At 37.4% G+C, this 26,062-nt stretch overlaps 1 protein-coding gene across 5 annotated transcripts in view; it reads right to left on the bottom strand.

Annotated features, from left to right (window-relative positions):
* Positions 1–20,910: 20,910 nt before the first annotated feature.
* The window catches only part of LOC149558895 (endoribonuclease Dicer homolog 3b-like), a 141,851-nt gene continuing 136,699 nt past the window's right edge, over positions 20,911–26,062 (bottom strand). For all 5 annotated transcript variants that reach the window (XM_089832918.1, XM_089832917.1, XM_089832919.1 and 2 more), the window contains exons 26-27: positions 21,455–21,578; positions 20,911–21,353 (exon numbers count right to left, since the gene is read on the bottom strand). In XM_089832918.1, the coding sequence (XP_089689044.1) occupies positions 21,191–21,353; positions 21,455–21,578 (287 nt within the window). In that variant the 3' untranslated portion in view covers positions 20,911–21,190. The remainder of the gene's footprint in view (positions 21,354–21,454; positions 21,579–26,062) is intronic.

Here is a 26,062-nt window from a genome sequence, read left to right as displayed (position 1 = left end):
CAAAAACCACCTCTAGATTAAGAATTACCTCTTCCTTGGAGAGAACCAATATCTCCTTGGTAAGAATCACCACCTTTCCACTCGGTCTTGCCTTTATCATCATTCTTTGATTCAGATTTGCCCTTCTCTTGCACAGAATTGTCAAATCTACCACCTTCTCCATAAGATTTACCTCTGCCTCTCTGGAATCTAACACCTCTACCTCTTTGTCTTTTTTCCTACATCTTTTTAAAGATCTCTTAGCTTTCAAGGCATATTTATATGCTTCCTCCACACTTTACAATTTTACACAACTTATCTCATCTTGAATCCTAGATCTCAATACATTTATGTACCTTGCAATTTTCTCCACATCATCATCCACATGTACAGATATGATGTCCAATCTATAGAATTCCTGACTATACTCCTTTATAGTCATGTCCCTTTCTCTCAAATTTTGCATCTTTCTTAACAAGCTAACTTGCTAATTAGCATGAAGGAATTTTTTCTTAACCTTGTTCACCATTTTCAACCAAGTCTTGATTTTCTCCTTTCCTCTCCTTATTCTATCAATTTGCAAATTCTCAAACCATAGTGAAGCATGACCTTTCAACCTAGTAACTTTTATTTTCACCTTCCTATTATCATGGGTGTTTTCATACTCAAAGAACTTCTCCATTCAGAGATCCAATCCAACGCAACATTGATATCCAACTTCCCATCATAACGACAACTTCTACAATAGGCATAGAATATGCCTAGAAAATACTCTCAATAATCTTGCCTCATCTTGATCTTCTTCATCTTTTTTATTATGGTTTGGTGCTACTACTTCATCATCACTTACATGATCAAGACGCACTCCTCTCGTCTGGGTTGTCCCCACAATATCTAATCTGGTTGCATTTTGTCTCAATGTATCCAATATAGCATTATCAACATTTCCTTACCTCAAACCATCTTTATAATCAGGTTCCTACAAGATCATAACCCTCTACAAGTTATAGGTCAAATTTGCAACCCTACAACCAAATCGAACTTAGGGTTCTACACAAACTAATTTCTGCAAGGATGAACCTCTAGTTCTAATACCACCTGACACAGGGATGTACAAGAGATAACCAGTGCCAATGGCACACCCAGCTATCCAACTCACTTGCAAGAGTAAACACAATAGAAAACAACACAAAATATAGCAACCAAAGGAGATAAGAGAGCCACAATGCTTTATAGATTCATCAAATCATCAAAATACATACCTAGTTGTAAGACCTCTTGGGTTATGACCAACATTACAATTCAAACTTCAATTCTTCAATGAAAAACTTCATTTTCCAACTTTACTTCTTCTCTTCATGATCTTTTATCCTCTATCTCCCCCAAGACTCTACCCAAGACCCCTTTAACTACATGCATGGTCACAACTTGTCCTCATGCAAATACTAACAAATACGCCCTTACATTAAATGTCAGAACAAGTAACAAGTTAGCTCTCAACAAATATTAAATACCAAACCCGCACGGTTGGCCCAAACTAAAACAGGACACAGATAGCCCAATTAACGAAGGACCTAAACAAATATTGTCACTCAAAAAACTCGACAACCAAAGGAACTTGGAAATGAAAGGCATTACAACTCTAAAGCAACAAAAAAACAAGGAAAAATATTCAAGATAGAAATGCAACCTAGGATGCTCCTACATAATTATGTGTTGCATTCATGACAATGTTTGTCATTGATGCCAAGATATCAATTGTTTGGGTAGTTCAGCTAGAGTTGTGCAGGAAGATTCGTTTGGCACAGGTCATGGTCAAAGAGTTATGTTATGCACACTTAAAGGTAGATTTAGGGTCATGCCCTAATGCTATGTCTATGCTCACAAAAAATGTTATGAAGAATTATGTTAGTAACAAAATGTTTTATGAAGATACATCTCCGAGAGAGTTTCTGGTTGATGCTTTCTAGTATTTGCGTTGTGTCATTTTGGTATGACTAAGGATCATTAACATGCCTGGACTATGGTTAAAGACATGTTCATGATTCTATGGTTAACAGAATCAGATGTTCACTCTATGAGGTTTGGTGAAGATTGTTCAACATGTGTTTCCCAGGAGGCTATCTATTGATAAAATCAATATGGGATGTGTTATTTGTAATGTAAGGTGTATTGCAATATCTTAATGTGGTCTTGTATTCTTCATTATAAATCGAGAGCCTCCACGCCAACTCAATACTTTGTTTTAGGACTTGGTATAAAGAAAAGTTAGTTTCCTTGTGGTAAAATGTCCATGTGATCCTATGTGGATGGTTATTGGTTATGTGTGCTTTTGAATGTAAATTATGAGCAAAGATTGATGTTAAGGATGTATTGTGAACTTCAAAGGAATTCTATTGGAATAAGAGTTGTTGTTTAGTCAATTCTAAATTTGTATATTTTATTTTGAAGATTGTTTGGTGAAGAATGCATGAGGCTATTTGAATAGTTGGTTTAGTCATCCTCCTTTCAACTCCCAACACGGTTGGCACAGCTCCTACTAGATTTGGAGTCTCCTAAAAATGATTCAAGTCTCCTAGAAGGGACTCGTATGTACTAATTGTATTTTATTGGTTCCTAGCATGGTGCATTTCACAAGGAACTTTTATATTAGTACATCATCTTGTGGGCATCATTCCCACCATGGTTTTCCCTCTGATCAAGAGTTTTCCTAGTTAACATATTTTATGTTATTGTACATGGTTATCTTTCTATAGTTGTTGCATCTCTAAGGAAAAAATTCATCATTTTAATTAATAATAAAGTTACTCAACTTCATAAATGAGACATTACAAACAAGGGGAGATCTAGTGACTAGAAACGGTTTTAGTGTTGTAATGGGCCATAATTCTTGCATCCCTTGTAATGAAAGGATGTTTAGAATATGTATATCCCTAGGGACACACAAAGTTCATAATGACTTCTACATGGTATTAGGAGATATAAACATGGTCCCAAAATCACAATGATCACATTTCCTTGGCAATTTCACCCAAAACTATCAAATTAAAGGGATTTAGTCTAAACATGATGCTAAAAATATCATGCTTGAGTGCTTTCAAATGGAACCACTAAGATAACTTCTAGTAAGAGTTAAAATATCCTTTCAATATAACCAAGTAGTGTAAAAAACACAATTGCTAATAAGATACATGGAATCAATGAGGATTGAGAAATCTTATCGTAATGATGCTCAAATAATTTTGGACAAACATAGCATAATATGTCAAATTTCCCCAAGTTTAGCTCTAGACAAAGGTTTCCAATACTTAATTAACCTTTGGCAAGATTCAAATCAATTATTGCATCACCATTTCACCCTAGCAATTACAAGGAGATAAACTTACCCATTAAAGAATTACTAAATTTTGATGAATTCGGTTGTGCTCTACCTATTTCACCTCCTCAATTGTTCTAATGAATTAAGGATATCACTTTGGGAAGATGTATCAATTATAAGATTCTCTTTCAAAAGATTATGAAACATAGATTATTTTAAAGGGGCAATATCTCTCTTAATAATTGACCTATAATTAACATATGATTGATTTAAAGAAATAAAGACATACACAAGACAATGTTTAGATGTCACTACAAACAAATACACAAATCCACCAACCACTTTCCAGTCTAGTTAAACCAAATGTTAAATTAAACATCTAAAAGGTTCATGCCAATTTTCTCTAATGATGTCCCATTTCCTAACTAAATAGCATACTATCTTTTTCAGCCCACTATTTGTTTAATTGGGTAGTCAATGAAATACATTTTGATTACATATATATTATTGCGCCACTTTTTATATTGTATTAATTTCTTGCGACAGGTACTATTGGAATTATTTAGGCCAACTTTTTCATTTGAAAATTCAACCAACCAATAGAAACATATGATTAAATTTTATTTGACAACAATTTAATAGTTGCTTTTAATATTTATTTATAATAATTTAATAATATGATTTTCATGAAGTTTTATCGGTTTGAGCAATGTGAAGAAATATTTTTGTCTTTAAAAAAATATAAAAATTATTAGACTAAATTGAATATGAGCCATAATTTATTTTAGAATCTATAGATGTAAGATTCTCCACAATTTACTTTATGGGTCATTCAACTAATCAGCTAGGGTTTCATCATAGTTTCCTTAGGTCTTTTCACTTTTGGGGATTAATTACCAATGTAACAAGACTTGGGGACAATAAACTTGCTTGTAATTTTCTTAAATCTTAATTTTATCTGTAAAAAAATTTATGGTTAAATAGATTCTAAAAATAAATGTTTAGTCCCTTTGATTTCTAAATTGGTCTCTAAAATTGATAAATATTTTAAATATTATTAATTCTAAGTTTCTAACAAAGATTTGATGTTCTTTATATTTTTTTTAAAAACACATGAATTGTTTTTTAATAAATTTTCAAATAATTAAGAAAAATTAAGTTTTATTTTATTTCTACCTTGTTAGATTTTATTTTATTTCTTTTGTGAACAAGCACATTCTCAATGAACTTGTTATTTGTATTGCTATATATTGTTCATGATATTAAAAAATCAAAAATTTATCAAATATAAATATTTAGTTTCTAAATTTCTTAATTTTTTTTATCAGTAAATATTCAAGGCCATGATAATATATTATTATTAATAGAATAATTACAATAGCATTCCACCGTTCAAATGGGCACTAGTAGGACAGAACGGAGAAAGAAAACCTTCAGTCTAGCTCGGTACAATAGTCCTATATTATTACAATATAAAAGGGGCATACCCCAGTCAGAATATCTAAATTATACATTACAATGTAAATATCTATTTACATCAAGATTAAAGTACAATACTCTTTGGAGCCACCACATTCTCTTGGCAAGAATTCCAACTCTATTATGCATAGAGGCCAAATGTGATCATCCATGTCTAGCTATCTTGCAATCAAACTAGTTAATATTGAATAATAAAGAATCTAAGATAATATTCTATCTAGAACTGAGACAAGAATGTTAATATCCTTAATAAATAACGAAGATAAAGACATCAATAGATACATTCATTATCTCCTATATATATCAATAGAATAGAAATAATTATGCCTATTTAAAATAGGCCAATTAAGGATGATATTAACCTATATCTAGCCTAGAATAGAAAACATATTAACTACTAGAACTGAATAGTTTTGAAATTCGACAACTAAATTCCATCAAGAAATATATACATCACCTAATTTCTTCTTTTCGAAATTGGACCAACACCACAAAACTGTAGATCAAACATTAATAAGCCAATCCGGAGAGAAGCCTAACCTAATATAAACAAAGACTGCAATGTAAGAAAAGAGAAGGCACAATTAACAAAGATATGGGAGCTTCTACTTAAAACCATAATAAGAGGATGTATACCGACTACAAGTCATATAAAGTTCAATACACTGCAAATTCCATTTAACTAAAACCATCTGCCATACACAAGAAATGACAAAAAAAAATGAAGTAGAAAATTGTGACAATCCAACCCTTATTATCATCCAGAACTTCGATTAACTGGAAATAAAATAAAGTACCTCCCTTTATTAAAGGCAAAGCAACAACCCCCATTTTACTCGAGATATTTTGATGAAGAAATGAAAATCTAAGATGCCAAACTAAATACAGTCTATCTCGAGAAATAGCTATCTACTAAATAACAGACACCTATAAGCTAAAATTAGTTTGATATAGTCTTAAATAGAACTGACATAGATCGTCTCATTGAAATTTCTAGCATAAACTAGCAAATAAACTACCTTACTTTCATCCATGCTCTGGTTATCTTAGCTAAAGAAAATGGAATCTAAAATATTGATCATAGAAACTAATAGACATATTTCATAAATTGACAAAACCAAAGCCACCCAATACTACTAATACTAGCTACTATTGACATGATAATATGTCAATTCACATATCCCTAATAAAAGAATTTTTAACAACTACATACTTTCGAAATCCAGAAAACTAAATCAAAATGCTTTAATACAGCTAAATACATTGATATTGTATCATTAGAGTCTATTACAAAAACCTTTAACAACGGTACCTGGATATCAAACCAAATCGCAGGCCTTAGAAACCTACCGACATCCAAAAACCCTACTTCAGAAAAACCATAATGACCTCAGAGATGTCGTTAAGGTTTTCCACATGAAATTTGGGGAGGAATTCAAAGCCAGATTTAACCCTATTGGTCTTTTTCGAGTTTGGAGTGGAAAAAATTAGGGCATCCAAATTGTCAAATACTACTTCAGGATGAATATAAACATTAAAAACATTGAGGTAATCAGTAAGCTAGACCCTATTCACCTCCTGCACAATGCCCCTCCAATGCAGTAGAAACTAGATACTTGCCACCATCCTAGACCATTCCTTGTAAAATGCTAGGTTCTCACAAATGAAAAAAGATGGACGGTCATATGCAACCTCCAGATATGGGGACCTCGGTGGAAGAGCCATATAATTCTCTAGTAGACGAATTCGCAACTTGTCATCAATGCTCTAACTGCTTATTCAAGATCCTTTCTCCAAGTTGACTAAAAAATGTCACAAAAAAGTTGGATAATGTCCCTGTGCTTGACCCTAGCTCTTGTCAGACAACTAATAAAGATCCAATTGGTTGGGTAGAGAGGACAACCTCCAAATCAGCTTGACAGTTCCGGCAGAAGTCTGACAAGAAGAGATCTTCTTCTCTTCTTGTCAACTGCTGGAATAGTAATGGCTCTTTATGGTCATTACCTGGTCTTTTTCAGGACGTGGTCAGGTCTTTAGATATTTTGGTCATTACTGAGACTCATGAGAGCCCTATGTGTCCTCTTCTAGGTTATCATGGTTATGAGTGGTTGTCAGTGTGTAGGGATGAGGTTCGGACATCTAGTGGGGTCTGTGGGTCTGGGGTTGTTGCTCGTTTAGTTCAAGATGATATTTTCAGGGTTATGTCGGTTGTTCACTCTAATGCCTTTGCCAGATTTATGTGGGTCTGGATTGGTCGAAGAAAATATAGGTAGAGAGATATTTTTATTATTGTTTGTTATTTTCCTCCGACCTCTTCTCCCTATGCTATTCATGATCCGGATGATGGTGATCCCTATTTTCACCTTCACGAGAGTATTTCGCAGTTTGAGGCTTTAGGAGATATTGTTATTCTTGGTGATTTCAATGCTTGTAAGAAGGATCTTCAAATCCTTTTACATGATCGTGGCTCTAATTTAAACTATATTTTTGAGTTAGATCTGACTACTATGGGCCTAAAGTGCACTTCGGAGGATGTTCTTGGGCCATTCTATGTTTATGGTCACCACCTCCTCAAGCTTTGTGAGTCTTCTGGGTTGTTAATCCTAAATGGTTTATCCTTCCTTCTTGGATCGGACCTCTTTACCTACTGGCCGCACTGTGGTGGTGCGACTGTTGTTGACTATGTCGTTTCCTCTCCTTTCATTTCTTCCATTCACAGTTTCACCATTTCGCGTCATCTGCTAGTCGATCATGTTCTTCTTAGAATTTCTATTTGTGTTTCACCCCATCCTTCCCCACCCTTTCTCTACTTGACTAGTACCATCTCCCTTCCTACTCACTTCCATTACCCTGAGAGTGATGGTGAGCTCTTTACTTATCACCTTAGGAGTCTTTTGTCACCCGCTAGTTTTGATGACTCGCTAGTTGCTTCAGACATGTTTGATTCACTTGCCTCTACCATATGGGATTCTGCTCTCCTTTCTATTCCCCACCGTTCCCCTCTCTCTCTCTCACAGCTAATTGTCAGAATACATGTCCTATGAATAAATGGTTTGATGCTGACTGCAAAGCTTTCCATCACTCTGTTCATGTCACCTTTGAGGCTCAGTCTCCTGCCTTTACCCATCTGCACATTTCTTATCTGCATTTTCTTCGTCATAAGAAATGTTCCTTTGCCTCTTTTCAGTGCAAAACCCTTTGCTCCATGCTTATCGAGAATCCCCAGATCTTCTGGCGTACCCTTTTCCCTTGTTGCTCCCCCCCATCTTCCACTCTCGACTATCGTTCTTTGACCTCCCCTATCATGACGCTTTATGACATTCCTGGGCAGCCTCCTCTCTACTCCACTCCACCTCCCCACTGCCATTTGTTCACCTATTCTAGCATTATGGGGGCCATCAGGTCTTTGAGATGTAGCAGAGCAGTTGATGAAGAGGGTTTTCAGGTAGAACTTTTCAAACTTGGTGCTTCAGTTCTTAGATCTTACCTTCCTACACTCTTTAATAGATTGGTTTGCACTGGGTTTCCTGATTCTTGGTCTAGACATGTTGTTTACCCTATTCACAAGTTTGGGCCTGTTTCAGATCTAGGAATTTACAAAACTATTATGATTGGTCATACTTATTCCAAACTTTATGCTACTGCTCAAAACAACATGTTATCCAGTAAACTTGATAGACGGGGATGTAGGGCGAGAGGTTAGGTTGGCTTTCGGGCAAACTACCAAACTATGGATCATGTTTTTACACTGCAGGCTATCATTAAGGAGGCTAGACACCACTCTCAGAAGGTCTATTGTTGTTTTGTGGACTTTCATAAGGCTTTTGATTATGCTCCTAGGTTGGCTTTATTCCAGCGGCTTCAGGAGATTGGGATTTCAAATATGTTATAGACTGCTATTTTGAGACTTTATGAGAAGGTTACTGGTAGGCTCAGAACTCCGGAGGGCTTTTTTGATCCGATTCATAGCACCATTGGCGTGAAGTAGGGTTGTCATCTTTCCCCTACACTATTTGGCTTGTATATTAATGAGTTGGAGGATTTCTTTATGAATTCCCCTCAACCAGGAGATGGGTGTTATTTACATCAGGTTCTTATCTCTATTCTCCTCTTTGATGATGATGTCGTTCTCTTGGCCTCTTCTCCTGATAGCTTACAGAGACTCCTTGATAGTCTTGCTTCTTTTTATACTCAGTGATAGCTTGTGGTCAATTTATCTAAGACACGGGTTATGGTCTTTAACTATTTAAAGACTTCTCATCTCCATTTCTTCTTCCAGGGGAAGGAGGTTGAGATTACTCCCTCTTACATGTATCTTGGTGTGAAGTTCTCAAGACCACGTTTCAGTTTGAGACCTACTATTCAGTCTAGAGTCAGTAAGGGTATGGGCTCCTTGGCTTTGCTGGAGAGACAATGCTTCAGGCATCATTTTCAGGATATTTCGTCCAAGTTGTCCCTTTTTGACTCCTTCGTTTGTCCGACAGTCCTCTATGGTTCTGTGGTTTGGGGACCTTCTCTTATTGCTTCTGATTGGGCTTCTATTGAATGGGTCCAGACACTCTTGTTGCATCGTATCATTAGGTGTCACAGATTCACCCCTCACAGCATTGTTTTAGCGGAGTTTGGTGCTCATCCTCTCAAACTTGCCTTTATTTTTTACTTGATTTGGTTTCTTCATCGACTTCGTGGTTTTATGGAGACAGCTTTTGACCGACATAGATACTCTTTTTTGGCATATTGTTCTTCGGTGGAGATTATGAGATCTGACACTTCTACTAGATCAAGATGTTGGTACGCTCAGGCCACCTATTTGTTGGGTTTGATCGAGATTGAGATTGATCGTCTCCCTCCCTATTAGTTTTTGTTGGATACCCTGGCTCATCTTCTTCCCTCTCGTCAGGAGTTGAATGAACATGTCAGACAGGATATCTATAGGCAGTATATTACCACTACTTGGTGTCATCCCCTCGATGGTTTGCAACCTAAGATGGCCTTCTATGTTGAGCATTTTCTTCTTATACATGATGGTATTGTTGTTTGCCCTGCCTATCTTTACCAATGTTGGAATCATGCATTACGGTTCTCTTTTGGTTCTTTTAGGGTTGGTTCTCATTGTCTCAGGGCTCGAACTGATCACCATATGGATCAGGTTGATCAATTATGCCATTTATTCACTCTGATGGAGGTTGAGACCAAGACTCACTTCATATTTCGTTGTCCTCATTACTATGAGATCAAAGGGAGATTCTATTTCCTTTTCAGAGACTGTTCATCTCTCTCGATGTTCTTCAATTATATTGATCAGTGTTGTTTAGCACTTTATCTTCAGGAGGCCACCCATCTTCGAGAGAATACCATGCAGTCCTTTCATTAGAGACAGACTTCTGATCAGCTCATTACCACCTTTTTCTCTCCCTTGTCTCCTCCACGAGGTTTGAAAAGGCCTTCCACTACTTCGCATTCTAGATCTGTCAAACATTGTACTAGTCTCTACAAGCAGCATCAGTCCTATAGGAGTTCTTCACAGCATCCGAAGACTATGGATTGTCCACGGATGTACCTCTCTATTAAAGATTTCTTTGTGACAATGAAGGACAATGAGTCCTTACCTTGTCTTTCTTTCTTCTTGTTGCTTTGTTCCTTTTCAGTCACCGTTTGGTGCCTTTGCTTGGCTGGCTCTTCTGTTTGTATGCTCAGTCCCATAAACCGTTTTGGTTTTTCGTGGACATTAATAATTTTATCTTATCTTATCTTATCGGAGTACCTTTGTCTCAATTCCTTCTTCTAAATTCTTATCCAATGAAACTTGTTAAAATCTAAAGTTAGTGCCCAGGTTTTGAATCAAATTTTCTTATTATCATCTAGCTTCATGATTTTTGATATTTTTTCCTCAAATGTTTCAAAATTTAAATCATAAGATGCTCTATTTGTTTTCACCTTCCTTATCATTTGAAATGGTTGATTAAAATTGGTTCTGATGAGCAGTTTCACACTATCGCAACATTAAAAGGAGGAATCAACACCTATGAGATCTCCCAAAGTGGACCCTAATGACCTAAGGATCTCTATTTGATTCAATTCAAGCGGTAAAGATTGAATGCTAAACCAAGTTGAGCACATAAAATTTAACGCTTCTATATTGAAATTTGGACTCCATTTCACAAAATTAACAGCATAACCATTGAAAAAGCATTCAAACACATCAATAAACTCTTTTTTAATAGATTCATCCATACAACGCAGATAAAGAATTCTATCTGAAAAGTTAGATATACTTACCTGTTCTTCACAGATATCTTCTAACCAATCTGAGAGGAGAAATAGATCTTCCTTCAAGCTATTAAATATTGAAAAGATTCCCACTTCTTCACAGTCACACCATAAGTCTTCAATTTCCTCATTGGCGATGAAGATGGAATTAACATCATCTTTTGGGGGTGCTTCAGAGCCTAGTTGACCCCTAGGGTTTGATGAAACTACAGAAACCTCAGCCATAGGTCGACGATGCGGAAGAATATATAGACTCGATTGTGGAAAACCATAAGCTACATTAGAACTTGAACTTGTGGAATGCAATGGATTGGCAGACACTAACAAATCGGATCCTATTGGGTATTGTGGCAACTTGCTCAGACAAGGGTGAGCATACTTGGTTAGGTTAAAAACCCTAATCTGTTCATCCAAACTATTAATGGTTTAAAAAGGTTGAGGTTGCAAGTTACCTAATATTCCTGAAACATTATGACTGGGATCACCCTGGTAAATCTTTGGATCAGATAACCGTCCATTTCACTCCTTTTGCTAAGAAATCGTCTCATGGTGGGTGTGCCAATTCTGTTGATCTGTCTCTTCCAATCTATCCAAAATTGAGAATCTATTTGTCGTCTTAATTGTAAAGTCAGGGTTCTTCCAATGAATGGTCGAGGATTAGGATCTAAATTGATCCTTCAGAGAAGACTTTGGTTGTCTGCCTGCCCCTTGAAATTTCTTAGGATTTTTGTTTTTATGCCCGCAAGTCTGCTCTGCTTTTTTCGCATTGAGACCGAAGTTCACCATTTTTTTTAGTTTCTAAATTATAAATTCAAATGCAAATATTATAATTTATTTTTTACTTACTTTATATTTTTCATAAAGAAAATTATGTATATTAAATATTTTAATTTAAGTCTGTTCACTTTCTATTAGTTTTTTATTTATCTACACAAAAAAAATTAAATTAAATTAAAAACAAGCTTTTTAAATTTAATTATAAAATCCCTACTCTCTTTGGGCCAAAATCATCAAGTTGAAGTATCTAGATTCAAAGGCCCTAAAGAGAATTTTCACAATTCTAAACCCTCCCTCAGGTTCGGTGATGTGGAGCTTTATAGTCAAATGCAGATCCATCATCTTGCCCAACTTATCTTAGGTCATCAATTCTAGAGACAGCTCTTTTCTGGTTGGATTCGTGGAATGGTCTTCCACAACTTTCATCTTAGCAAAATTTGCAGGGTATTAGGTTGATTATGGAGTAGCATTGGGGTACTAAAGTGGGAGACTATATTGATTAGAATGAGGATCAAGGGCATTGGAAAGACATTAATGTTCTTACCCTATTTCAAGAGGAAAAAGATTTGATGATGAATATTTTGGATCAGAGGCCCATCCACACAAATGATCTACAAGATGTTCATATTTGGTCTAAAAGAAAGAGTGGAAGATACACCGTAAAGGATGGCTACAGACAACTGCTCTCTAGCTCGAACCCTTCTAACCCAATATTCAAGTTTTCTTGGCATAATGTGGTTCTTCCAAATGCAGGGGTTGTCCTTTGGACTGCTATTCAAGATAGAATTTTGACTAGTCGCCTGGGGATTGCATATTTGTTTTATTGCATGCTTTGTGGTAAAGCATTAGACAAGATAAGATAACATAACATAAAATTATTAATGTCCCCAAAAAACCAAAATGGTTTATGGGACTGAGCATACAAATAGAAGAGCCAGCCAAGCAAAGGCACCAAACAGTGACTGAAAAGGAACAAGCAACAAGAAGAAAGAAAGACAAGGTAAGGACTAAGGGTCCTTAATTGTCACAAAGAAATCTGTAATAGAGAGGTACATCTGTGAACAATCCATAGTCTTTGGATGTCATGAAGAACCCCTATATGACTAATGTTGCCTATAGAGACTAGTACAATGTCTGACAAATCTAAAATGTGAAGTAGTGGAAGGCCTTTTCAAACCCCGCGAAGGAGAAAAGGGAGAGAAAAAGGTGGTAATGAGCTTATCAGAAGTATGTCTCTGATGAAAGGACTGCAAGGTATTCTCTCGAAGATGGGTGGCCTCTTGAAGATAGTGTTAAACACCATTGATCAATATAACTGAAGAACATCGACAGAGAAGAACAGTCTCTGAAAAGGCAATAGAATTTCCCTCTAATCTTATAGTAATGAGGACAACAAAATATGAAGTGAGTCTTGGTCTCAACCTCCATCAGAGTGCATAACTAGCATAATTGATCAACTTGATCCATATGGTGATCAGTCTGAGCTTTGAGACGATAAGAACCAACCCTAAAAGAGCCAAAAGAGAACCGTAATGCATGATTCCAACGCCGGTAAAGATAGGAAGGGCGACCATCAATACCATCCTGAATAAAAAGAAAATGCTCAGCATAGAAGGCCATTTTAGGTTGCAAACCACCCAAGGGATGACACGAAGTAGTGGTAATGTACTGCCTATAGATATCATGTCTGACATGCTCATTCAACTCCTGACGAGAGGGAAGAAGATGAGCTGGGGCATCCAGCAAAAAATGATAGGGAGGAAGACGATCAATCTCAATCTCGATTGAACCCAACAAAGAGGTGGTCTGAGCGTACTAGCATCTTGATCTAGCAGAAGTGTCAGATCTCATAATCTCCACCGAAGAACAATATGCCAAAAAAGAGTATCTATGTCGGTCAGCACCTGTCTCCATAAAACCATGAAGCTGATGAAGAAACCAAATCAAGTCAAAAATAACGGCAAGTTTGAGAGGATGAGCACCAAACTCCGCTAAAACAATGTTGTGAGGGGTGAATCTATGACACCTAATGATACGATGCAACATCAGTGTCTGGACCCGCTCAATAGAAGCCCAATCAGAATCAATAAGAGAAGGTCCCCAAACCATAGAACCATAAAGGACTGTCGGACGAACCAAGGAATCAAAAAGGGACAACTTGGATGAAATATCCTGAAAAATGATGCCTGAAGCATTATCTCTCAAACAAAGCCAGGGAGCCCATACCCTCAGTAACTCTAGACTAAATAGCAGGTCTCAAACTGAAACGTGGTCCTGAGAACTTCACACCAAGATACATGTAAGAGGGAGTAATCCCAACCTCCTTCCCCTGGAAGAAGAAATGGAGATGAGAGGTCTCTAAACAATTAAAGACCATAACCCATGTCTTAGATAAATTAACCACAAGTTGTTGCTGAGTACAAAATGAAGCAAGACTATCAAGGAGTCTCTGTAAGCTATCGGGAGAAGAGGCCAAGAGAACAACATCATCAGCAAAGAGGAGAATAGAGAACAAAACCTTATGTAAATAACACCCATCTCCTGGTTGAGAGGATTTCATAAGGAAATCCTCTAACTCATCAATATACAAGCCAAACAGTGTAGGGGAAAGAGGATAACCCTGTTGCACACCAATGGTGCTCTGAATCAAATTAGGAAAACCCTCTAGAGTTCTGAGCCTACCAATAACCTTCTCATAAAGTCTCAAAATAGCAGTCTGTAACATATCTGAAATCCCAATCTCCTAAAGCCATTGAAATAAAGCCAACCTAGGAATAGAATCAAAAGCCTTACGAAAGTCCACAAAACAATAATAGACCTTCTGAGAGTGGTGTCTAGCCTCCTCAATGATAGCCCGCAGTGTAAAAACATGATCCATAGTCTGGTAATTTTTCCGAAATCCAGCCTGACCACTCGCCCTACAACCTCGTCGATCAAGCTCATTGGATAACATGGTATTCAGAGCAGTGGCATAAAGTTTGCCAAAAGTATGACCAATCATAATAGTTCTGTAATTTCCTGGATCAGAAATAGGCCCAGACTTGTGAATAGGGTAAACGACGTGTCTAGACCAAGAATCAGGAAACCCAGTGCAAACCACTCTATTAAAGAGTGTAGGAAGGTAAGATCAAGGAACTAAAGCACCAAGTTTGAAAAGTTCTGCCTAAAAACCCTCTTCATCAGCTGCTCTGCTGCATCTCAAAGATCTGATGGCCTCCATAATGCTAGAATAGGTGAACAAATGGCAGTGGGGAGGTGGTGTGGAGTAGAGAGGAGGCTGCCCAGGAATGTCATAAAACGTCGTGATATGGGAGTTCAGAGAACGATAGTCGAGAGTGGCGGATGGGGGGGAGCAACGAGGGAAAAGGGTACGCCAGAAGATCTGGGGATTTTAGATAAGCGTGGAGCAAATGATTCTACACTGAAAAGAGGCAAAGGAACATTTCTTATGACGAAGAAAACGCAGATAAAAAACGCGCAGATGGGTAAAGGCAGGAGACTGAGCCCCAAAGGTGACATGAACAGAGCGATGGAAAGCCTTGCAGTCAACATCAAACCATTTATTCATAGGCCAGGTATTCCGACGGTTAGCTGTCAGAGAGGGGGGGGGGAACGGTGTGGAATAGAAAAGAGAGCAGAATCCCATATGGCAGAGGCAAGAAAATCAAACATGTCTGAAGTAGTCAGTGAGTCATCAAAACTAGCGGGTGACAAAAGACGCCTAAGGTGATAAGTAAAGAGCTCACCATCACTCTCAGGGTAATGGAAGCGAGTAGGAAGGGAGACAGTACTACTTCAGCAGAGCAAGGGCGGGGAAGGATGGGGTGAAACGCAAATAGAAATGCTCAGAAGAGCATGATCGGCTAGCGGAAGATGCGAAATGGTGAAACTGTGAATGGAAGAAATGAAAGAAGGAGAGGAAATGACATAGTCAACAACACTCGCACCACCACAGTGCGGCTAGCAGGTAAAGAGGTCTGATCCAAGAAGGAAGGATAAACCATTCAGGATCAACAACCCAGAAGACTCACAAAGCTGGAGGAGGTGGCGACCATAAATAGAGAACGGCCCAAGAACATCCTCTGAAGTACGCTACAGGCCCATAGTAGTCGGATCTAACTCAGAAATGCAGTTCAAATCAGAGCCACGATCATGTAAAGGGATTTGACGATCCTTGGTATGAGCATTGAAATCACCAAGAATAACAATATCTCCTAAAGCCTGAAACTGCGAAATACTCTCGTGAAGGTCAAAATAGGGATCACCATCATTCGGGTCATGAATAGCACAGGGAGAAGAGGTCGGAGGAAAATAACAAACATCAATAAAAATATCTGTCTATATTTCTGCCGACCAATCTGAACCCACATAAATCTGGCAAAGGCATCAAAGTGAACAACCGACGTAACCCTGAAAATATCATCTTGAACCAAACAAGCAACACCCCCAGACCCACGGACCCCACCAGACGTCTGAACCTCATCCCTACACACTGATAACCACTGATAACCATGATAAACTGGAAGAGGACGCATAGGGCTCTCGTGAGTCTCAATAATGGCCAAAATATCTGAAGACCCCACCACATCTTGAAAAAGACCAAGTAATGACCATAAAGAGCCATTACTATTCCAGTAGTTGACAAGAAGAGAAGAAGATCTCTTCTTGTCAGACTGTTGTCGGAACCGTTACGCCGATTTGGAGGTTGTCCTCTCTACCCAACCAGTAAGAGGAGTATCACTGACCACTGCCTTAAGATTCCGAATAACAACCCATTTTCCAGCACGTCTAGCCTTTGCCACAATACCTCGAGCCTGTTTAAGTTTTGCAACTTGTGACTTAGTAAGATTTGCATCCAAATAAATTTTAAAGGGGAGAGAGATCAACTTTCTCTTCGCTCTAAGAGCACGAAGCCTATCCGGAGAAGAGAAGAATCTGATAAAAAGGATGTCCCCCATACCAAACTAGCATCTATCCAAGGTGATGTTCGAGATGCCAAGTTGCTCAGAGAGAAAGGCATGCCTAGCAGCAGTAGGGTCAGAAGTGGATGAAAGACCCCGAACGCGTAAGTTGAGCTCACGTGCCCGCCGCGCTCTCTTGTCATCAATCTTACCTTGAACAATCTTGTCTATGCTCAATGTCGGAGTAGTAGTATTAGTATTGATGCAAAGTGAAGCCCATGATTTCAACTTTTGTTCTGTTTCCACAACCATTTCAGTATGTTGATCCTTGATTTTATCCAGTCACACAAGTTGTTCTATAACTACCTCAATATTGGATTTCAGCACTGTTGTTTTGGAGATAAAGGTATCTGTGAAATGTTTGATATTCGATTCAGTTGACTGTTTGAGATTTGTGAGTTATGCCGTCAGGTTCCCAATTTGATCTCTCAATAAAATGTTACCGGCTTCTAACTTGACCACTCTATCACAAAGCTTAAGAGAGAGCAAAGATGCATCAACAGCAATGTCCTTTAGGGCTGCATTATCACTCTCTATTTTCTTCATGCGGTCAATTAACTGTTGGAGTGTGATTGGGTCAGGTTGGGAGTTCAAAGTGGACAAACAAAGGTCTTCCATTCTGTGTTTAAAACTACCCAAAATCAATACAGATAAAGGTTCGACATTCTATCAAACACTTCTGGTGCAATCACGATAAGATCCAGTAGCAGAGAGAATTCCCTCATGGGTTGTAGATCGATTTGGAATGCATGTGAAACACCAAGAAACCATTGAGGGTTTGCGTCAAAATTTTGTCAAACAATTCAAATCTTGTCATGCAGTGGGTAATCTACTTGCAAACCACGAACAGTTGGATCACGGCTAGGGCACGGGACGACATTGGATCAGTGGATCAGTGGACACTGGTGAAGGATGTTGATCACAGCTATGGCTAGAGTGGTCCGACCAATGTACGGCACGGTGGAGCTGCGTCTTGGAGGACCACACCTATCAGCAGAGGATGAGCACGACCTTTGCGCTGAAGACACGACTTTGAGCGAAGATTCAAACCATCTTTTACTATCTTGTGATTGTGTTTATCTCATTTGGTCATGGACTCATGGTAAATAGGGTTGGCAATGTCCTTTACCTTGTTCTCTAGAGCGTCTCCTTCAATAGTGGCCTCTTCTTTATCCCGATCCATTCTTTTCAATTATTTGGAGAGTAATCCCAACTTCAATCTCCTGGTACATTTTCTGGGAGAGAAACAAGATCATTTTCAAAAACCAAAGATCGACATTAGATCAGGTTTGAAAATTGGTAGAAAAAATTGTATCTGAGATGGTGAATGCATATGTTTCACAGGTGAAACACTTATCTTCTACCTTTACTTTGTTTGAAAACTTTTGTTGAACAATTGGAAGCTCATTAACATTCCATTGAGAGGAACTCTAATTAGAAAATTATCCACCAAACAAATTAGATCTAGCATTAAATGGCATCTTCCTGATTCACCTTTTATTAAGTTGAATTTCGATGGTGCGTCTAAGGACAACTCGGATAGATCGGGGGTTCGCTTCATTCTTCAAAAAGCAGATAAATCTATTCTACAAGCGGCTTATTACAGGATCTTGAATGGCTCTAATAATTTAGCTGAAATTAAGGCACTTCTACATGGTGTTAGGATGGTTGTGCAACTTGGTGTCCAAGACATTCACATTGAGGGAGACTCAAATTATAACTTCTCCCTCATTTCTAAAACAAGTTGCTAACTGGAAGCTTCATTATATCCTTGTGGAGGTCTGGCATTTGTTGCACGTTTCATATCTTATAAGATCTCCCACTACTTCAAAGAAGTGAACAAATTTGCAAATTGACTATCTAATCAAGGTGTGGAATTGGCGAACTTCTATATGGACTCCAATTTCTCTGTAATTTCCCAAGAAATGATTCCAGAATTCCTCAAGGACAAAGGCATCCTTCATAATTAATATGGAGGCTCTCCAATCATGTTTGCTAAGTGGCTTTTGAATGAGGTTAGCTTTAGACACAGAGCACATGAATTGGGTGATGATGTTATTCCTTCTAGTACACATGATGTATTGCTTTCTCTATATATAGTTAATCATGATAACGAATGAGGGTTTTTTTCCTACTTTCCTTCAAGAGCTCTATGAAGTAGTGAATATAAAAAATATTATTAATAAAATATGACTTCGTCATTTTTGCCAAAAATAAAAAAGAATTGTTATTATTATAAAATAAGGTTACATATTAATGATCATATTCCCTTAAATATGAAATAAAATTAAAAAAGAATTGTTATTATTATAAAATAAGGTTACATATTAATGATCATATTCCCTTAAATACAAAATAAAATTTGACAAATATAAATACTAGTTTATTTTTTTATTTTATTTTATATTTTAAAATAATTCTTTTCAGACAATTTTTAATAATTATTTAATTTAACAATTTAATGAATAATGAATATTTTTATATGTTATTCTCAAATTCAAAGTAATTAGAAAATTTCCACATATTTTTAATCATTTATATTAGTCTTAATTAAAAACTATTCTAAATTGTATAATCATTTTAATGATATAAATTAAATATTTTTCCACATTTCTCTCTATTTCTCTTTCTTTGTAGGTCTTTATGCATTTCTCTCGTTTTCCATCTCCCTTTGTCTTCGTCTCCCTTTGTCTTCGTCTCTTCCTTTGCCTTTCCCCCACTGAGTCTCTCCCCTCCTTTCTATTAGGCACTATCTATATTTTCTTCTTCCTTGCCCCTCCTACTTCATCTATATTTCTAACATACTAGTAGTAATTCAAACAATGCAAACTAAAATTCTTCTCCTGAACTTCCATACAAATTTTAATTTAGTAATTCAAACAATGCAAAACTTCCATACAAATTTTAATTTAGTAATTCAAACAATGCAAACTAAAATTCTTCCCCTGAACTTCCATACAAATTTTAATTTAACCGTTGTGGCCCTGGCTGGTCCCCGGTTCCTCCTCGCACTCGTCGAGATAATGCTGGCAAATGGCCCCGCCTGGGGCTTGCGATCTCTCCTCCGTGGCCTAAGGTCAAAGATGCGGAAGCTGCCACTGATCCCCCTGTTGCTGTTGCCCCTGATGACGGCTGGTCTATACCCAGCCCACCCCCAATCCCACCAATGATTGGGGTTTCAATGACAAAGATGATCCTCCCCCCTCCCTCGGCTGCCACTGCTTTGGCAGCCTGAAGTTGCTATATATGGCTTTTTTTATGAATACTTGCTATTTCCGACTGATGCCTTGTGTTTACATCCGGCTTAGGCCGCTTGAACTCTCTCTCGGGGTGATCTTGTATCCCCCGACCTCGACCTTTTTTTAGTGAATTGTATTCTAAACATTATTCATCAAAAGAAAAATTAGAGCTGTAATTGTCTGGCTTTCACAACAACATGGAAATTTGTTTAATCTGTGTTCACCAAATTTTTATTTCATCATTTTTTACATCAAAAATTATTGCAGGAACAGTGACACTTACGTCCCGTGTTATTCTATGAACCCAATTTGCTAGTAAACTTTACGAACGAAACTCTTGGTGACATCACACGGGGGACAATAACCCTGCCACATTGCAACCTTATTTTAAATTTAAAAATTCTGAAATCCCCCAATGGTAAGTGCAATTTTATAAGACGCGATTGACGAAAAAATCTGTCAGTGGTAATACGGATTTTGATAATTTATTTACAACGTTGATGTCATTTAATTGTTATGTACTTTTTTATTTTCTGCATTTTATTTTAGTGCTAGTGAATCTTTATTTTTAGCGATCTAAAACATGACTTTCTTATTCTGTAATATCTATGAATCAATGTTCTACAACTATCACGTTACAACAGTTATTCACACTGAAATTCATACGCTTTATCTCAAGTGTCCACGGCTCTACCTATTTATGTTTATTTGATTTTTAGATCAACAACAGGGTTTGTAATAAAATTCGGCGTTCATAAATTATATAAAATTTCAGATATGATAGAAAGTTCAGCTTAGTGTGGATAGCATAGTTTTCGTACTTTTTTCAGTTCTTGTTTCAGCTGATGTAATAAGAAGAAAAAGCGAAAGACCACAGTTCTGAAAATTTCTTAAAGGGATACAAAAAGGATTGAAATAATTGCTAATGAAAATGTCATTGTCATTGCTCTATTGCAGTCATTGATCTATGACTACCAATAGATTTCCACAATCTTCAGTTTCTGTACCAGAATGTAAACTTCAACTGTAACTCAACTCAGCTCCAAGTCTAACAATTGCTCAGAAACTAAGATCATGGTGAGATCAAGATATTAGTGTTATAATATTTCTGGAGAAAAAAAATTATGTTGCAAAAAAGTAACTCTACATAATTCCAGAGACTTTTCTCATGCTTGTTGATCTTCTAAAACACAGAGTTCGTGCTTCTGAAGCTCGTGTAACATCAACAATGAAGCTGAATCCTTTGCACTCTTTTTGTCAGATTTTGCTTCTCCCTGAATTTTAATATGTTCTATTTCTCGGTGAGGGATGTGCACATAAAACACGAAACTGCAAAGAAGAGACAAAGAATACTTCAGACTATTACTCAAAGGAATCTTTGAAAGGAATCTTTGTGAGTGCTAGAGATTCGGAGAAACAAGTGCAGGCACCTTATGTGAGGCGAACTCGTTTCCTTAATCAGCTGATATATAGGCGCTGGCCATCTTTTTTTCTGACAAAGACCATTCAACAAACTGCGTGGAACTCCTTTAACCTGCATCTTTTCAACAGAAGCTGAACAAGAGAAGGAACTAAAATATGTTAAGACCAATTTTTGTGTACTGTAAACTTATTATTGTGAAAGCATCAACTGAATAATCTTGAAAGCACCATCAATAATCTTAGATTCAGAATTCCCCATTACAAGTGCAGTGTCTCACTTAATTTCATGTTATATATCTGCTCCAACAACTGCATTGTCCAACCAAACAATTATATCTACAAAATTTACTAATGCAGGTGAATTATCCATTGTAAACTACTCTTATTCGTTCCCTACCAATCTCTATTGGAGCCACACCCTGTTACTCTCATGTTAGGTACATAATATCCCTAATTTGAGGATCAAAATTATATTAGTCTTCCAAAAATAGACTTCAGGACATTAAAACAGGCACAGATTATATGTTTCCCTCTAGTGATTCGTCAATGCTGGAACTTAATGGAGTGATGTGCCTTATTACTGTGTCCTATTTCTGAATGTTTGCCTAACAGAAGCCACCATGTATACGATAAAAATCCTTCAATGACATTTAATGTGAATCTTTTAGCTTTCTTTTAACTTTTTGTAATTTATCCCTGAAATTTTTAACTTTCCTGCTCCCCATCAACTTTCAATTCAGTCTTATCTACCTTTCCAACTCTTCCAGTTGTCCAGCTGCCTTTTTCTTGATTTGATTCTACCCACCCACTTACACACAGATATGGCTAGTAAATACCTATAATTCAAGTACAACATTTGATATTTTAATCATTTCCTCCCTGTAATTCTGATAGGAAATTTCGGACTGGTCTCACAGCAACTGAGATGACCCAGAACATGATGATACCTAACAAAGCATAAAATACATACAGAATACAAATATTCATATGATGAAGAGCCTATGATGAAAGTATTCATAAAAATACCCCCACACTGTTTGACAAAATTACCTGTCTTTGAGCATTGGGAAAAACAGCAAATTGGTATGCTGTTTAGCACAGGTCTTTACAGTGGCTGCTGGTTTGTACAGTTACATCAAAAGTTAAATGACTAAAATACATCAACTCCAGAAGATTAAGTTTTTATCACTTATAGCAGAAGATGTCATCTTCTAATTTCAGATTTTGGAGGAGGAGGTATGGGTAATGGAAATGACCAGCCAAAACCCTCGTACTGCACAGAGATGCTAAATGATTTGGCTGGAGGCAGCAGCAGTTACCTTGGTTAATTACTCAAATGAATTAACTCAAATGATGCAAAGCATGAATAACAGAAATCAAAGCAATAAGGGTAGCTTTAGAAACAATAACAATACTAATAATAGGAATACTGGTAATAATGGCAACCATAGAGAAGGAAAGAACACTAATATTCCAGTCATCAACTCCAAGACAACTACTACAACAACTCTTAGACCTTTAATCCCTGAATTCTTAGAGCACAGTCTAGAGAACATGTCGGGCAAAAAGAAGGTGGTGAACATTGGTCAGATTATTTGAGGAAGTATATATTCTTCAGTTCATGCAACTATGTTCTTCGCTGATTTTTGATGAATGAAGTACAAAAATAAATGCAAACAAAATAGAGGACAACGTCCAAAGCATCACACCCCTCCGGGATGCTCTACATTAAACAGTGGGCCCTAAATGGTTTAATGGTTTAGATCTAAGTTGCAGGGTTCAGACCCTACCAGCTGGGTACAGGTCCAGGTTTGTCGCATGTTCGGATTCAAGCTAGGCCCATGCATACGCTAACCCGCGCAGACCCACCACGGACCTAAGGGATTTCTAATCTTCCAAAGGTGATCTCTGTCCGGAGGTGTCTTATGTCCGGAGCTGACTTTTGTCTGAAGATGACTTTCGTCATGCAGTGCGTGGCATGGTGTTCGTGTAGTGTTGTTGCCAGGTGTGTGATGTGTGGTGTTCGTGCAGCATGCAATGTATTGTTGTCAGGCATGCAGTGAGTGGTATGGTGTTTGTGCGCTCTGTTGTTGCCAGGTGTGGTGTGCGGCGTGCAGCGTGTGGTGAGGAACGTACGGCGTGTGGTGTTCATGCGATGAGTTGTTGCCAGGTGTGCAGTGTGCGGCGTGGTGTTCATGGCATACTTGGCGATTAAGTACAAACAAGTGATTGCAGAATAATCCTGCGTAGTCATTTACATCTACAGAAAGCGTGTCATCGTTTTCTAGGGCGGTATCGTGGGAATTAAGTGAACTTAAACAGTTTACAATCTTCTTACATGGGCATGAGCATTACCGAAAGGATATAGGTACAATCTTCTTACATGGGCATGAGCATTACCGAAAGGATATAGGAGGAGGTATTTTTCTTCTAGGCGTGAAATGCACTTACCTGTGTTGAGAAACAAATTTGTTTGGTGGCTTGTGCAGTTGCAGACCTCAATATTCTCCTCATCTTTGCACAGTGACTTCTTTGAACATTATCTTCCTTATCTCTGCGCGCTGCCTTCTCTTGAATACTGCCTTCCTTGTCTCTGCACAGTGTCTTCTTTGAATATTATTCACCTTAAATGAGCAGTGTGCAATGGGAATTTCTGAGTAGCTAAACACGTTGAATGAACAGCAGAGGACAGTCGGTCCTCAAAGATGCTAGGTGGCTTGGGCAGTTGCAGACCTCAATATTCTCCCTACCTTTGCACACTGGCTTCTTTGAACATTATCTTCCTTATCTCTGCACAGTGCTTCTCCTGAATACTACCTTCCTTGTCTCTGCACGGTGTCGTCTTTGAATATTATTCACCTTGAATAAGCAGTATGCAATGGTAATTTATGTGTAGCTAAACACATAGAATGAACAGAAGAAGACAGTTCTCAATTTATTGCAGACATCTCAACTTCAATGTTCCAGCGTTTCCTTGTTGACATGTTTTGAGCTCGTTTATATTTTCTTCTTGTCTTGCTCCCTAGAGGGTGTTCACTATCTTTTCTTCCTTAAGGTTGTGCACTCTTCAGTTTGCAAAGCGTAGCAACCGCTTATATGTTAAATAACTCTTAAAGACTTTTAGTTTGCATAAGAAAAAATGTGAGTAGTTGTACTTTTCATAGGTTGGTATACTAGTTGCCTCTTTGGTTGATTTTTAAAACATATATAGTAGTATAAGATATTTTGCAGAGAACAACATGAGCAGTCTAAACGGCTTTACTGACCCAGGCTTACTAGAATTATTGTACCGGGGTCGATAAACTTCATGATCACTGAAGAATCTTTACAACTCTTTGTCTTACACCTTTACCAAAGAGATGCAGGCTGGGTATGCTACTGTAGCTATTGTAATAGGGAACTACCTAGATGTTTCAGATGATGTAGATGCACAAAAATGATAACTTGGGCAGAATTTACCCATATATTATTATAACTGATGACCTTTGCATTCTGCCTTACTTAACCAAACACCTAGCTGCCTATAACCAGTTAACAATATGTTCCACAGAGTTGAAGAAACTACTCAATAACACATAAAAGTCTAGATACTATGCTCTTTCAACCATAGTATAACAGTGGAGAAGGACCTAATGCAAAGAATGACAATGTGACAACTTTATCTACCATTCGAAGTTTGTCTTAGACCTCTTCAAAACTCCTTCCTGTTGAAATTGGGTTGACCTCAAGTTAAATAATCATGAATCAGTTTAATGTAACCTCATCCATGTTAGAAGCCAGTCTTCATCTATAATAATCATGAGTCGCTGACAAGATTGCATCTGGTAAAGTCCATATACATCCATACTTCCTTGCATCCATAGGTAGTAGTAGAAGTTAGATTAGGTTAAAGTGGAGAAGTTTTGAAAATCGAAAAGAAAAAATCATTGCACATCATGAAGCCAAATCTTCAAGTTGATACACCTTGAGAAATAGCGTGAGTCCCCTCAGTGATCCAGCAAGTCACAACATTTCAATCAAGTGAGTATTCAAAATAGAAGGAACCTTGTCACGTTGTGATCTTTCATTACAATACTAGCATAAGAAGTGATTTTATTCAAGAGAAGATTGAGTATTTAGTGTTGGACTTTGAACATTAGGTGTTTAATTCTGCAGATTGTAGTGGGAAAAAAATCGCATCAACAGGCCCAAGCATTTTTCTCAAGTTTGTGGTCATTTCATTAAGTGTAATATCCCATTCTAGGAGGCTGGCGATTTGCTATGATTACATACATCAGTAAGCATTGAATCAGATTATATACGAAATTATTAATGATTCATAATAGATTTAACAGTCTATATACTCAGCCCCTAATTCTTTAATTCTCTCTTAATCATCAATGCTGAGGAGGATTGGGAATTCCTTGCCATAGCATGCTTGGAAACCAATCTACAAGTAGGCTTCAAGACCGTGTTCATATCCTCCTTAGGGCCAATAAGGTGTGATTAAAGGAATGGCCTGGGAGTGTACTAACTACAAATAGATAATTAATAATTGTGAATATTATAATTTAAACTATATATATATTTTTTCATTTTTTTTTCATTTTTCTTTTTTTTTTCTCATTTCACTATAA

This window comes from Cupressus sempervirens, chromosome 5 (genome assembly GCF_028749045.1).
Source record: "Cupressus sempervirens isolate cs-2001-9-10 chromosome 5, ASM2874904v1, whole genome shotgun sequence".
Lineage (NCBI taxonomy): Eukaryota > Viridiplantae > Streptophyta > Pinopsida > Cupressales > Cupressaceae > Cupressus > Cupressus sempervirens.
Note: the sequence above shows the minus strand (reverse complement) of the source record. Positions and strands in the feature narration are given on the sequence as shown.